The 13247-nt window shown below is 42.8% G+C and overlaps 1 protein-coding gene across 1 annotated transcript in view; it reads left to right on the top strand.

The window, feature by feature from the left end:
• Positions 1-13247, top strand: part of LOC143820648 (macrophage mannose receptor 1-like) — a 55591-nt gene that overhangs the window by 10065 nt on the left and 32279 nt on the right. Inside the window, exons 9-13 of the mRNA XM_077303701.1 lie at positions 206-316; positions 1852-1967; positions 3523-3671; positions 4761-4960; positions 7848-7969. Of these exons, the coding sequence (XP_077159816.1) occupies positions 206-316; positions 1852-1967; positions 3523-3671; positions 4761-4960; positions 7848-7969 (698 nt within the window). The remainder of the gene's footprint in view (positions 1-205; positions 317-1851; positions 1968-3522; positions 3672-4760; positions 4961-7847; positions 7970-13247) is intronic.

Raw genomic sequence — 13247 nt, 5'->3', positions numbered from 1 at the left:
CACACACTCCCTCAGTTTCTGGTCCCATGGTACTTCTACTCCTTATGGAAAGCATAGGTCATTGTGTCTCTGCTGGGTCCCTTCTTTGGCTTGGGGAAGAAGGCTTCTCCTATACCCCAGTTTTTGAAACAAAGTTTCTAAGATTTATATTCAAAGAAAAAGGGGAGCTTCCGTGAGAATTATGTCTTCCTCCTTCCATTTCCAGAATGGATATTGGGTGGATTCTGTCTGTCAAGAAGAACATGGTTACATCTGTAAAAGGAAACCTTCGGAAACACTTCCTGAATCAGAAGAGGAAAACCCAGGCTGCCAGAAAGTAAGTATATTGTTGAGAAGTGAACTAAAACTGTTTACAAACACAACATTAATTCTTCATTTTCCAAATTAAGTTCAGTTTGTGAAGATTTTTGTCATTTAATGTTCTTAAAGTCTTCAAGTTGGTAGGGCAGTTCTAGGGATATTTTTTTTAAGTACATATTCCTGCTTGTGGTTAAGCTGCAAAAAGTTTGCCTCTGATGCTTGTCCTTCATACACCTTCCGTCTTCCCTAGCAACCACACAACTCTTTCTTTCTGCATATCAGTCTTCTGCTTCAGTCTTCAGCACCTCTTAACCACCACACCAAGCTGGCTGTCACTGGACAGAAACAGAATGCAGACATTTCAGAGAAGAGGCTTCAAATAAAGCACTGACCTCTGAACAAGAGGTTATCCGACCACCTTAGGTTCACAGAGCCTCATGAGTTTGGTAGCCTTCAATCAATTCACTATTTTCTTATGCTCATAAATGAATTTATTTTGGGTAGAAAATTATTCCCCACTTTATGCATAAGCATAATGTATAGAGGGAAGAAATCAAACTAGAGTATGTGACTTTAAAGTGAAATTATATTCTTTAAAACAAAGATACAAAAGTCCATTTCAGACCCATTGATTGTTGAACTAATAGTTTGACATTACTGTACATAGGCAACCTGTTTTTAAGGATTCCTAATCACACAATGAGAGCTTAAATGGACTCTGGGGAATGGTAGAGGACAGGAAGGCCTGGAGGATCATTGTCCATGGGGTCATGATGGGTCGGACACAACTTCGTAACTAACAATAACAATCACACAAAGAGAACCAAAGAAAGCATCAGATTTTCAAAGAACAGTTCAGGGCCAAGAACACGGGCCACCACATGTGGTGTAGTGGTTAAGAATGGCGGCTTCTAATCTGATGAACTGGGTTTGATTCCCTGCTCCCCCACATGCAGCCAGCTGGGTGACCTTGGACTCATCATGGCCATGATAAAGCTGTTCTGACCAAGTAGTAATATCAGGCCTCTCTCAGCTTCACCCACCTCACTAGGTGTCTGTTGTGGGGAGAGGAAAGGGAAGGTGATTGTAAGCTACTTTGAGACTCCTTCAAGCACTGAAGAGCGGGGTATAAAAAACCGACTCTTCTTCATATACCTTTCCTGTCTTCCTCCAACCTACCACTCTCATTCAACTCTGCATGACATCTGAAAAAGACTTTGGAACTCTGTTTCAATGAATTTGTGAATTACAGCTGTAGGAAATTTTCTTATTCCACCCAGGTAGCAAGAACTGGCAGGGGAATTCCTTTACCATATATGTATCTATCTATATCTATATCTATATCTATATCTATATCTATATCTATATCTATATCTATATCTATATCTATATCTATATCTATATCTATATCTATATCTATCATCTCTCTCTCTCTGTGTATATATATATATATATATATATATATATATGCTTCTCTATTTATGGCAGAAGGCTCTATTCCCAATTGATTGTTGTAGTGACTTGAGGTAACGGATTCCTTTTTACTGACAGGGATGGAAAAGGCATGGCTTCTATTGTTACTCAGCTGGACAAACTTTGGGGACGTTTTCAGAAGCAAAGGACCTCTGTGAAGGAAACCAGGGTTCCCTGGTGTTCATAGACGACAGGTACCAAAAGAGCTATCGCTGATCAAGAGCAAAAGAATAAAATAGAAGCAGTTCTAATACTGAGATCGATCGGTGAAGAAAATAAAAATAAGGGACATGTATTTCTATATTATAAGACTTGCCTAGAGCTGCTAAATTAAAACGTTTAGATGCATTGAGAACCCTCCCCTTTGCTAGTTGAGGAAAGTCAGCTTAGACTACCCAGTCTGATCTTTTAAAAAAATCTTATTTTAAAAAATCTTAATTTTTTACACCTGAAACCATTGTGCATGCATTCACAATAGTTGGACTGGGAGGACATTAGAAGTTGTGCCTGGGTGATCATGGCTGACCATGCTTTTTATGCATAGTTTATGCATATTCAGTGTGGCCAGAGCTCCGCAGGAGAAGTACTTGAATCACTGGCACACCTACTGCCGGATGCTCGCCAGATTCAAGTGGCAGGAGTTGTGACAAGAAGACAGTTTGCTTTTACAGACAGAAGGTTTGCAAATGCAGTGACTGCACAGTATTTCTTCATATACGGGACTACTCAAGTAGCTTGGTTGTGTGAATGAGCCTACAAGGAACACACAACACACAATTATACACACACTGTGTATAATTCACATAGACCATTTACGCACTGGAGGTTTCATGCCGGGCTGCAGGCTAGAGTTTTAGTCATGGCAGGTTGCCCCACCTCTTCCTGCACCCACACAAGGGAGCATTTGGCCTGGTGCGCCTCATCCGCCCCTGATTTGTGCTCCTGCATGGGAGCTGAGGCAGTGAAGTTCCCAGTGCGTAAATGGTCATACAGGTCAAATGCAGGTCCCAACCATCCTGCATCGGGGGGGCCTATGCTCTCGATCACCCCCGCTGCCACCGCTTCCGATTTCTCCCAGTGCGTGGGGCCATTGCGCTGGGGCATCCAGTGTGCACCAGGGGAGCTCCTCCCCCCTGCATGTGTGGGGCATGGCGGGGCTTTTTACCCCGCTGTAACGGAACAGCGGCAGCTTGGCATGGCTGCCATCGTGTATAATTGGTCCCTGTGTATCATCCTGGAAAGTATTTCTGGATGTATTGTTTGATGTCAGGGGATTTGTAAGCAAAGTCTTTGCCTCTTTTGCATGGGCTCTGATTTTCTCAGTTCAACCATCCCTGGGCCTTACCCTGCCCAGGTACTTAATTTTCAGTAGCTAACAATGTGAGAATGGCAGCAAATATGACAAAAAGTAAAGTAAGTAATAGGTAGTCTTGTATATTTCAGTAACTCATACTGAATTAAGGTGGATATAGGACTGGTACATGCAGACTAGGTATGTAGGCTAAGAGACTGGTCCTTCTGTTTGCATATCCCCACCTGCCACTCATTGCACTTTTAAAGTAAGCTGCATAAATCAGGCAAGTAGAATTTGCCTGTGCCTATATTTACCTGTCTTAAGTTCACATAAAATTTATAGGACAGAATATTCTCTGCCATACACAATTGTGTCAAACGTGGACTATCACTTGAGTTTAAAAGTTCAGTAGAAGTATCATTTTGCCAAGACTAATGACCTCTTCTTGTCTACAGATATGAACAAGCCTACCTAACTAGTCTAGTTGGGCTACGTCAGGAAAAATATTTCTGGATTGGCATATCAGGGATAAAGGAAGAAGGAGTATACAACTGGACTAATGGACGTTTAGTAACATTTAGCCACTGGAACACAGGAATGCCTGGTAGGTACCTTTGTAGTGAACCTGCTGCAGGAAGTGAGAGTGACCATGGAAGGTTCTTTGCAGAGGTGAGGTGAACTGAGCCTCAGTTGCTGGGATGGTTACCATGGAGATGAGAGAATGAGTGTCAGGAATCAGGCTGAGCCCAGCTAGTAGAGTCCAAGATAAAGAGACATCCCTGATCCAACAGGCAGTTGAAGATCCAAATAAGAGCTTTATTGAAAGAACACTACAGAGTTGCTGAAGCAGGCCAAGACCTCTGGATCAAAGATCTTGGTTAGTTACAAAAGTACACTGGACATCTCAGGGTTATTATAGACCACAGGCAATAGAGGAGGGGGACATAGGCATTTCGGCGGGAGAGCACAGGGCACCAAAGGTGCTAGAATTCTCAGCCTAACCAGATGGCTTGGCTTTGATGTCAACAGTTACATTCCTGTTGAGACTGCACTGTCTCTGCAAGGTCATATAAGCAGTTGATAAGGGAAATAGCTAGCAATGCCCCACTGAGAAAGCAGGGGAGTCATGGAGCCAAAGGAAAGATTTACAGGTTTACAACATCTGGCCTTGCCAGGCTGTGAGAAACGAAACCGGCATGAACCGGGGTTCATGACAATGAGGACAAGAAATATAAATTGTTGAGGATTACGAAAAGATGACCATTTTTGAGAGGAGATGGAGGAAAGACAGCTGTAGAAAAGGAATCACCACCTGAGTGGAAAGACAAATTGTGAAGGGAATAATGTCTTAAGTTTAATACAGCAGAGACAGAAATCTAAAAACAGCGTCAATTAAATCCCATAACATCAATATACTCCAGGGTCTGCTGGGCAAAGCTACTTTCTCAAAAAAGGGCTTGTGCACTTTAAAATTTATTTGTTCAATCTGTAAAAAAGAATAGATTCAAATGAGTAGCCATGTTGGTCTGAAGTAGCACAATAAAATCAGAGTCCAGTAGAACCTTTAAGACCAACAAAGATTTATTCAAGGCATGAGCTTTCGAGTGCAAGGACCCTTCGTCAGACTATGATCTTCTTACAAGTCTTTTATTTATTATAAAAAAGAAGTTTAATTCAACTGTCTCTCCCCAAGGACAAAATCATGGCTGTGTTGCGATGAGAACCGGGACTGCAGCTGGATTGTGGGATGTTATCAGCTGTGAGGAGAAGGCAGCATTCATCTGCAAGCAATGGGCAGAAGGTGTGACCACGACTCTTGCCCCAACAGAACCCCCCCTGCCCCCCTGCCCAGAAGGATGGTCGGGAGCAGAAACATCGAGTTCATGCTACAAAGTAGGACTGCAGTTTCTTGCATCAAACTACATACTTGCTTAAGCAACAAAATCGAAAATGATTATAGGAATACTTTCAGGAACGTTGAGGATGATGTTGCTCTAGTTAACTTTAACAGTGAAATTTTGGTTTTACCATCATTCTTATTTAAGAAAGCAATGTTTATTTAAATGATAGTCAAGTGGGCTCTATGGGGCAGAACTTGGAAATAATATTGCAATAATTCAAAGAGAATGAAACATTTTAACTTTTCACTTAATGTCATATCATGTATCAAAAACATAGAACTTATTAACAGAACAGAACAATGATCTGTTAAAGCCCAAACAGTTAGCTTTCCCCTCCTTCACAGCTTGTTACCCCAGAATCCATCTCTTTCCTTTTATTGGTGGCCCAGGATGTCTTTACCTGAACACTCTGTGTGCCATGCCAGCTTCGAAGACGAAAGTCCCAAATGAACTCCGCGTTAGATAACACAGCCCTGAAACAATAATTCTAAATTTTAAAGTCTCCTTCCCTTACTGGTTTCTATACACAAATCATAGTTACCTTAAAAAAGTGTTACGTGTCTATGATAAAATCATAGAGTTGGAAGGGGCCATATAGGCCATCTAGCCTAAGGTGACCAGATTTTAACATTGGTAAAGCAGGACACCATTGATCATGTGTGTGTGTGTGTGTGGGGGGGGGTTCTTGATTAAAAATTTGGTCTATATGGAGCAACAAAAAGTTTCATAGAATGCAAAAATAGTATTGTAATATATATATTTTAATTTCAACATAAGTACAATTTGCCAGGTACCCCCAGATATCCCTCCAAAAGTGGGACAATCCGGTTGCCTTAATCTAGCCCAACCCCCTATTCAATACAAGATCATCCTAAAGCATCCAGGATAAGTATCTGTTTGAAGACTGTTTAAAGACTGTCAGCTCACAGCAGGATTCACAAGGCAGCTTGCAATGTAAATAAACATGGGGGCCTTCTTCACAGCCTGTCCTCTGCTATGGAACTCTCTCCTAGGCAGAGTCTGCACTTACTTTCTTTATTCCATTGTCAATCCTGTTGAATTCAGACCGCTTTGAACTCGGGCCTTCCTCTTCCCCCCCTCCCCATTGAAACAGGAAAGTCTTCTGCACGTGGTTAGGGAGGCTCAGAAGAGGGGGGGGGAGGCAAATGCAGACTCTTTCTTTGTTTTCTTGAAGGGGGGGGAGAGGATCCAAGAAGTCAGAGAAGGGAGGAAAAAAATCTTTTCTTTTCTTGAAGGGGGGGGGGAACAAAGAAGGCACACAAAAAAATCCAGGACCGACAGAAGTTGAGAGAACTTAGGGGCTTCTCCTTTAAGGCAGGCTTGTCACATGACCACCTGTAGCCAATCACAGGTCCTCTACCACGGAGGGGAGCCCAGATTCAAAACAATGCGATTTTCTGAATATATTCAGGATTTTCAGCACTCCAAGATAAAGCACAATAAAGGTAGGGTGAGTCTGGATCAATCCTTCTTGCTGCAGAAGGAAAATTAAAATCGCCCCAAATCCAAACGGAAATCGCATTCTGTGTAGAGGGCAGGGACTGAATTGATCTGGGGTTGGAATAAAAGCACCATGCAGTTTATACCCAGGTCTCTTTGCACCCCTTACTACAGGTCTTCTAGCATCATCTAAAGTCTCTCTTACTCCAGAAAGCTGTTAAGAAAAATCGTTGTTTTAACCTGGGTTTTGACTTGCTAGTTTTTATGTTGTCAGTTTTTGTTTTGTTTTGTTTAAATCATTACATTTATAATTGGACAATATTAATGCCACAGGAGAATACCACAACACCTTTAGGGCTAATTCTGATGTAGTAAAATGTACTTCCAAAGGTGCCTGCAGGTTCAAAAGGTTGGGGACCTCTGATTAATTCCTTAGCTATTTCTTTTTTTTACTGCAACAAAAGAATGAGTCAATATTTAGGAAAACAGCAATAGCAACGAAAGAACATTGCAAAAAAGAGTCATGGGAGCGTTTGTATTGGAACACTTTGACCCACATTTAAGAAATGTGGTAAACTATTTATTTATTTATTATTTAACTAGTCTTCTGTATGTGCTCAGCCTCAAAGTTCCCTCCTTAAGCTCTTATGCAGACTAATACATATGTAGATAAAGGAGAAGGATTGCTGTAATTTTATTTTCAAAATAGGAAAGGAGGCAAATCAGAGATCTATGTGATCTGCATTAGTGAATCCCACATGGCATGTTAAAGGTAAAGGTATCCCCTGTGCAAGCACTGGGTCATGTCTGACCCTTGGGGTGATGCATGTTAGAGGTAGCATAAGAAACAAGTTTACCTGAATATGTTTTTGTTCTTTATTTGGATGGTGGCCCTGCTCTATGTAAAATTTGTAAATATTTTCCCAGTGAAAGTTGCAAAAATACCTCAAAGGCATAAAGTGGTCATCTCTAGTTACAACAGAAATCAGGAAATTCACAGTTCTACTTTCACCATTTCTTGGGGGAGCAGTTCTAAAGTTCTATTTTAGCATTAGCTTTTTAAATGAATCTTATAGCCTAAGAGTTTTGTTGATTGGGGGGGGGGGTGATGTGATTAACAGGTAGTATTCTTCAGAGATAGAAAATGTTGAAAAGTGGCTTGAATGTAATAAGATGGATATTGGTGTGTGTGGACAGGTAACATTGGTTAAAGGTTAAAGTGATGGAATCTGGTGTGGAAAATGGTGATGAAGAACCAAGTAAGAGAGAGAGAGAGACAGAGAGAGAGAGAAAGAGAGAGAGAGAGACAGAGAGACAATCACACTATAATCTAGATATGTCAAGGGAATAAACAGGAGTTCCAGCGGGAAGGAGCTGCTGTTGGCACCAGAATTTATTATGTATTTATTTTAACTTAGGCATTTACAGAGAAAACACACATACAGAGAACTTGGTTTGAAGCTCGAGATTTTTGCAGAGAAATCGGAGGAGACCTGGCTTCCATCCATAGTTATGAAGAACAAAAGAGAATAAATACATTGTAAGTGTCATAAAATATTCTTTCTATCTCAGAATCCGAAACCATTTTATGAAGGCATCGGATGTTTCAGAAAGTTCACAAAATGAAACGTGTAAACCTGTTTCGTTACAACCAACTCAGCGGTTGAATCCTGAAGGTTTGATAAGGTATGATAGTAGGATATTATGAATGGATCCTGCTACGTCTTTTAAGAATACAAAACATCATTGGCTAGGTCTTATTCACATCAGTGCTGTGGAGCAAGAGAAGGGAAAGAGATTTAAACCTTTCCTCCTGCACAGTTTTTTCTGAACTGAGTTTGTAGAGCTGTTATTCACCCTGTGAGGGAGATATGTACAGTCGTTACAGTTTATATTTTCCAGTTGCATTTCCATACTTGAAGTAATAAAAATAGAGCTGAATAATTTCTGTAAACCTTGAAGTGTGCATCTCTAACTTACTGGAATCAAATCTTAGACCTGAACATTGCCAGACTCTTAAGTCTCTTGCAGTGGGATTTCATCCGATGAGAAGACTGCAAGAGCAAAGGCTGTTACTGATTAGCAGGCAGCATGTTGGCAAGCATGATGCGACTCCAGTTTTGGCATTAACAAGGCCTCAGCATTATTGAGAAACCAGGAGGGTTGGCCTGGCACAAGGCGTAGAGCCCCCTTCAGACATCCATCTGCTCACGTTTGGCCATGGAGGTACCCTGGAGCCTTTTCCCCACCCAGCCGGGTGGACAGGAACTTGCCTCCAGGGTCCAATACCCCATGCTTGGTGGGTGACTGACGGGTGCCCACCTCAGCCCCCCACCCACCTGGCAAGGAGCCCTTACCTACCCAGCCGGGTAGGCCTCACTCCCCAAAGCTGGTCTCTTATGGAGACCTCCTATTTCAGGGCTCCAGCACGCAAACTGGGCCCTGACAACCCAGGCTCTTGTTTCGTGCCCTGTTTAAACCTAAAACCAGAAAGAAGGGAGAGAGTGTGGGAATCTGGCAGTCGAAAGGACAGACCCGTGCACGTGGCGCCTTAAATAGGTGCCTCCAGACCCGCCCTCCACCGTCAGAGTCGTGTTCGCTCCCACGCAGATTTGCCACGCCGGCCTGCCACCTGCCGCATCATCAATCAGCAGCCCTGGGTAAGTTGCAGCCATGTCTTTAGTGTGATTTTTTTCTGAAGGAAAAAGATGTGGCTTTAGCTTGCAATTCACATACACACATCCGTTAAGGCGTTTATAATGTAGCCACCCTTTATGAAGAATAATAGTAATGCCTGTCTCAGTAACATACTAACTTAAGATGGTATACCCAGTTCATGAATATAACAATATAGCAATGCTTAGGGAACTTGGCTGGTGATACACAGATGTATTTGTTAGCGTTGCTTTGAAAGCGGAAGCCGTTGTAGTGGTGTGTCACTTCGATGTGACAGATGAACACAAGCAAACACAGGTTTGTAGGTTCCTTAGCAGTTATTTTATGTACAGAATATTTACAAGTTATCCAGCAGAGTGCTGCGCACACAATGGCATTTCAGAGAGGGAAGAACAGCTTTCCCATCACTCCTTATATACACAACCTATGTACATGCAACCTTCTCTAATATTGCATCAGCTTTCTATCCAGCCAATAGAAGCATTTGTGCTGTGTCATTCCTGTGCACCTGACACTTCTCACATGATCAGTACCTGTCAGTTAGATCAGTTTGATCAACTTCACGCTGTTAGCTGTCACTTGGTACATTATACCAACACCCCTCCTCAGATAACAGAGTAAAGTCCTAACATGTTACTAAACAGTTCATGTTTGTTTATACATACAGGCTTTGTGAATACATCAGATACATTTTCATCAGTTCTGCAATTTCGTATCTGGATGAAACCACTATTTACAGATTGTCTAACAGTTTGATAGCGTATCACTATGTGCTTGCTACGTCCTTTCAAAACTTTATTGTGTGCTATTTCCTGTACAGCTGTGTTGTCACAGAATACTGATATTGGTTTAGCAAACTCAATATGCAGATCCTTAAACAGTTGTGAAATCCACTCTAATTCCAATATACATTGGCTTAGCGCTGAATACTCTGCTTCAGCGGAACTCGTAGCTATAAGTGATTGTTTTTGTGTCTTCCACACTATCAAGGCACCATAACAATATATCACATAACCTGTAGTAGACTTTCCTGTCCCTAGGTCATCGCCCCAGCTTGCATCAGAATAGGCATTTATCCTTCAGGCAATTCTGCCTCCGTGAATACTTCGTTGTTTACGAATCAAATTCCGCCTGCATGGCTCCTAGCCAGGCGCCCCTTTCTGGTTCTGCAAAACCCAGAATTTCCTTGAAACTCTCTGGCTCCTGTGTGCCAACAAAGTTTATCACTGGAGTTCCCAGAGTCTCATACTGCAAGCGGTTTGGTGGAACCCCTGCAGTCTTTCTCAGAGTTGCTCTGACACTTGGCTTAGTTTCTGAGCTTGCCTGCATCTGCTGAGATGGATCAGGCATTTGACCTTCCTGGTCATTGTGATTTGTTTCACCAGCATCTGGAGTGACTGGCAGCATAGCCATTTCAGGACTCTGTATGTGAGACCAGTTATTCTGCTCATTGAATGAAGCAGAACGGCTGAACCTCACTCCAGCTTGTCCCTCTTGAAAACGATATGCCTTCATTCCAGACTGATAGCCAATGAATTTCAGAAACTTTGACCGTGGCCCTGCCTTAGTTCTCTTTGCTTTGGGAATGGACACCCAAGCCCCAGACCCAAACACTCGCAAGTGGTTCAACTTAGGCAGTTTTCCATACAATAGGAAGTATGGAATGTGATTAACAGAACTCGACCACACACGGTTACATACATAACAGGCCGCACTGACAGCCTCTGCCCACAGACACGTAGACGACCTTGTGTCTTTTAACATACACCACATGACTGTCTGCAGTCTGCCTATATGTCTTTCAGCCACTCCATTTTCACTGGGACACCCAGGATTTGCTATCCTATGGCTGATGCCATTTTTCTCCAGCCACTTCTCAAAATCATGAGAAATAAACTCACCCCCAAAATCTGTTTGTATGGAGGACAGTTGACACCCCAACTGCTTTTGTGTTTTAAGACACCAGGTTTTAAATAGCTTGAATGTGGCTGACTTGTGCCTCATAGTTAGTGTCCAGCAGAACCTGCTATAATCGTCCACTATACAAAGCATGTACTGCCGTCCTGAGACACTAGATGGCATCTTTCCCATAAGATCCATGTGTATTAGCTCAAGCGGTCTGTTTGTTACTCTTATGCTTCTTTTAGCCACTGGAAACGCCTTGGCTTTTACTTCCTTACACACCTGGCAATCCAAATAATTTGTACACTCCGAGATGTCACCAACCCCAAGAATATCTAAGGTTTTTTTCAATGCTGAGTATCCTATATGCCCAGCCCTTCGGTGCAATAAATGTATACAATTATTGTGAATGGGAGTGTTATCAACAACCTGTGCACTTTCTGAAGCCTCCTTTAACAGATACACACCATCAGACAAACTCCCCTGCACCAACTCCTTTCCTTCTTTCCAAATTGAACACCCCTTCTTAGTGAATATGACATCAAACATTTCACTTGTTAAGACAGACACACTTAGGAGATTGGAACGAAGTGAGGGAACACACATTACATTCTTAAAAGTACAATTAAGTTGTGGGAGATATAGTGAACCCATACAGACAACTTCTGTTGTTTGTCCATCAGCCAGCCGCACTTCCTTTAGCTGAGATGTCTGAATGTCTGTCAGCAGCCTCTGGTCATTGCAGAAGATTCCTGTAGCTCCGCTGTCGATTACCCAGTCCCCTCCTGAGGGTAATGCTGTGTTCACGAGCTTGATCGTAGCAGTACCCATTATCCTCTGGGCACTATTTGTAACATCCTTCACCGATTGGGAATTAGCTTTTGAACAGAAACGAGCAATGTGTCCCGTTGACTGACAAATCCAGCACTTTCTCACTCTCCCAGACACCTTTTGCAAATTGCTCGCTTGCTTGGCCTTCGGTTTAACATAGAAAGCAGCCACCTGGGAGCCGGAATACTCTTTACACTCCACAGACGAAGTCGATTTTCCTTTGGCCATATGCCCAGACACAGATAAGACTCCCTTGGCAACTTGCCTGGACTCAAAATCTTGTAGTCGCCCAGTGACTTGGCTCCATTCCAAATCACGTGCTTCATAGCCCTCCAGGCTGGAAACGACTGGTTCAAACTCAGGTAACAGAGATGAAAGCAGAATGAAAATGCGATCCAATTTCGAGGTATCTTTTCCTCTAAGCTCCAAATTACGAAAGCACTCACCCAGAGCATCAATATGTGATCTCACAGACTGACCTGGCATCATCTGAGTTCTGTACAACCTCCTTGACAGAGATATCAGCGTACCGGCCGAGTCCTGGAGATAAACATTGCTCAGAGCAGTCCATGCCTCGCTCGCAGAGTCAGCATTGTAGATATGCAGCAATTGTTGATCATTCACAGCTAACACAATTGTAGCAAGAGCCCTCTTATCAGCCACCTCTTCCTGTGAACTCGGTTTGGGAGGGGGATTCTCCACATACCTCCAGAGCCCTTCTCTGGTTAGATAATGCTTCATCCGCAGCGCCCACACATTGTAGTTTTCCGAGTTGAGCTTCTCCACGGGGATAGCAGCTGTGCTCATCATCGCAGCTGGAGAACTCACCAACACGTCTCTCTTCCCGCCTGCCTCCGTACCTTCAGTACCGGCAGACAACTGCTTCTCCTCAGCAGACATCCAAGCACTCAGGATAACACCACTGCCACAAACTCACCACCGCAGCGCAACCTCTGGGCCCATAGCCCTGTTAGCGTTGCGTTGAAAGCAGAAGCCGTTGTAGTGGTGTGTCACTTCGATGTGACAGATGAACACAAGCAAACACAGGTTTGTAGGTTCCTTAGCAGTTATTTTATGTACAGAATATTTACAAGTTATCCAGCAGAGTGCTGCGCACACAATGGCATTTCAGAGAGGGAAGAACAGCTTTCCCATCACTCCTTATATACACAACCTATGTACATGCAACCTTCTCTAATATTGCATCAGCTTTCTATCCAGCCAATAGAAGCATTTGTGCTGTGTCATTCCTGTGCACCTGACACTTCTCACATGATCAGTACCTGTCAGTTAGATCAGTTTGATCAACTTCACGCTGTTAGCTGTCACTTGGTACATTATACCAACAGTATTTATTTAACATATCTATTTATTACATTCCTATACTGCCCTCCCGGCGGTATATTGAT

The sequence above is a fragment of the Paroedura picta genome, chromosome 11 (assembly GCF_049243985.1).
Source record: "Paroedura picta isolate Pp20150507F chromosome 11, Ppicta_v3.0, whole genome shotgun sequence".
Classification (NCBI taxonomy): Eukaryota; Metazoa; Chordata; class Lepidosauria; order Squamata; family Gekkonidae; genus Paroedura; species Paroedura picta.
This window is presented reverse-complemented; position numbering and strand designations above follow the sequence as displayed.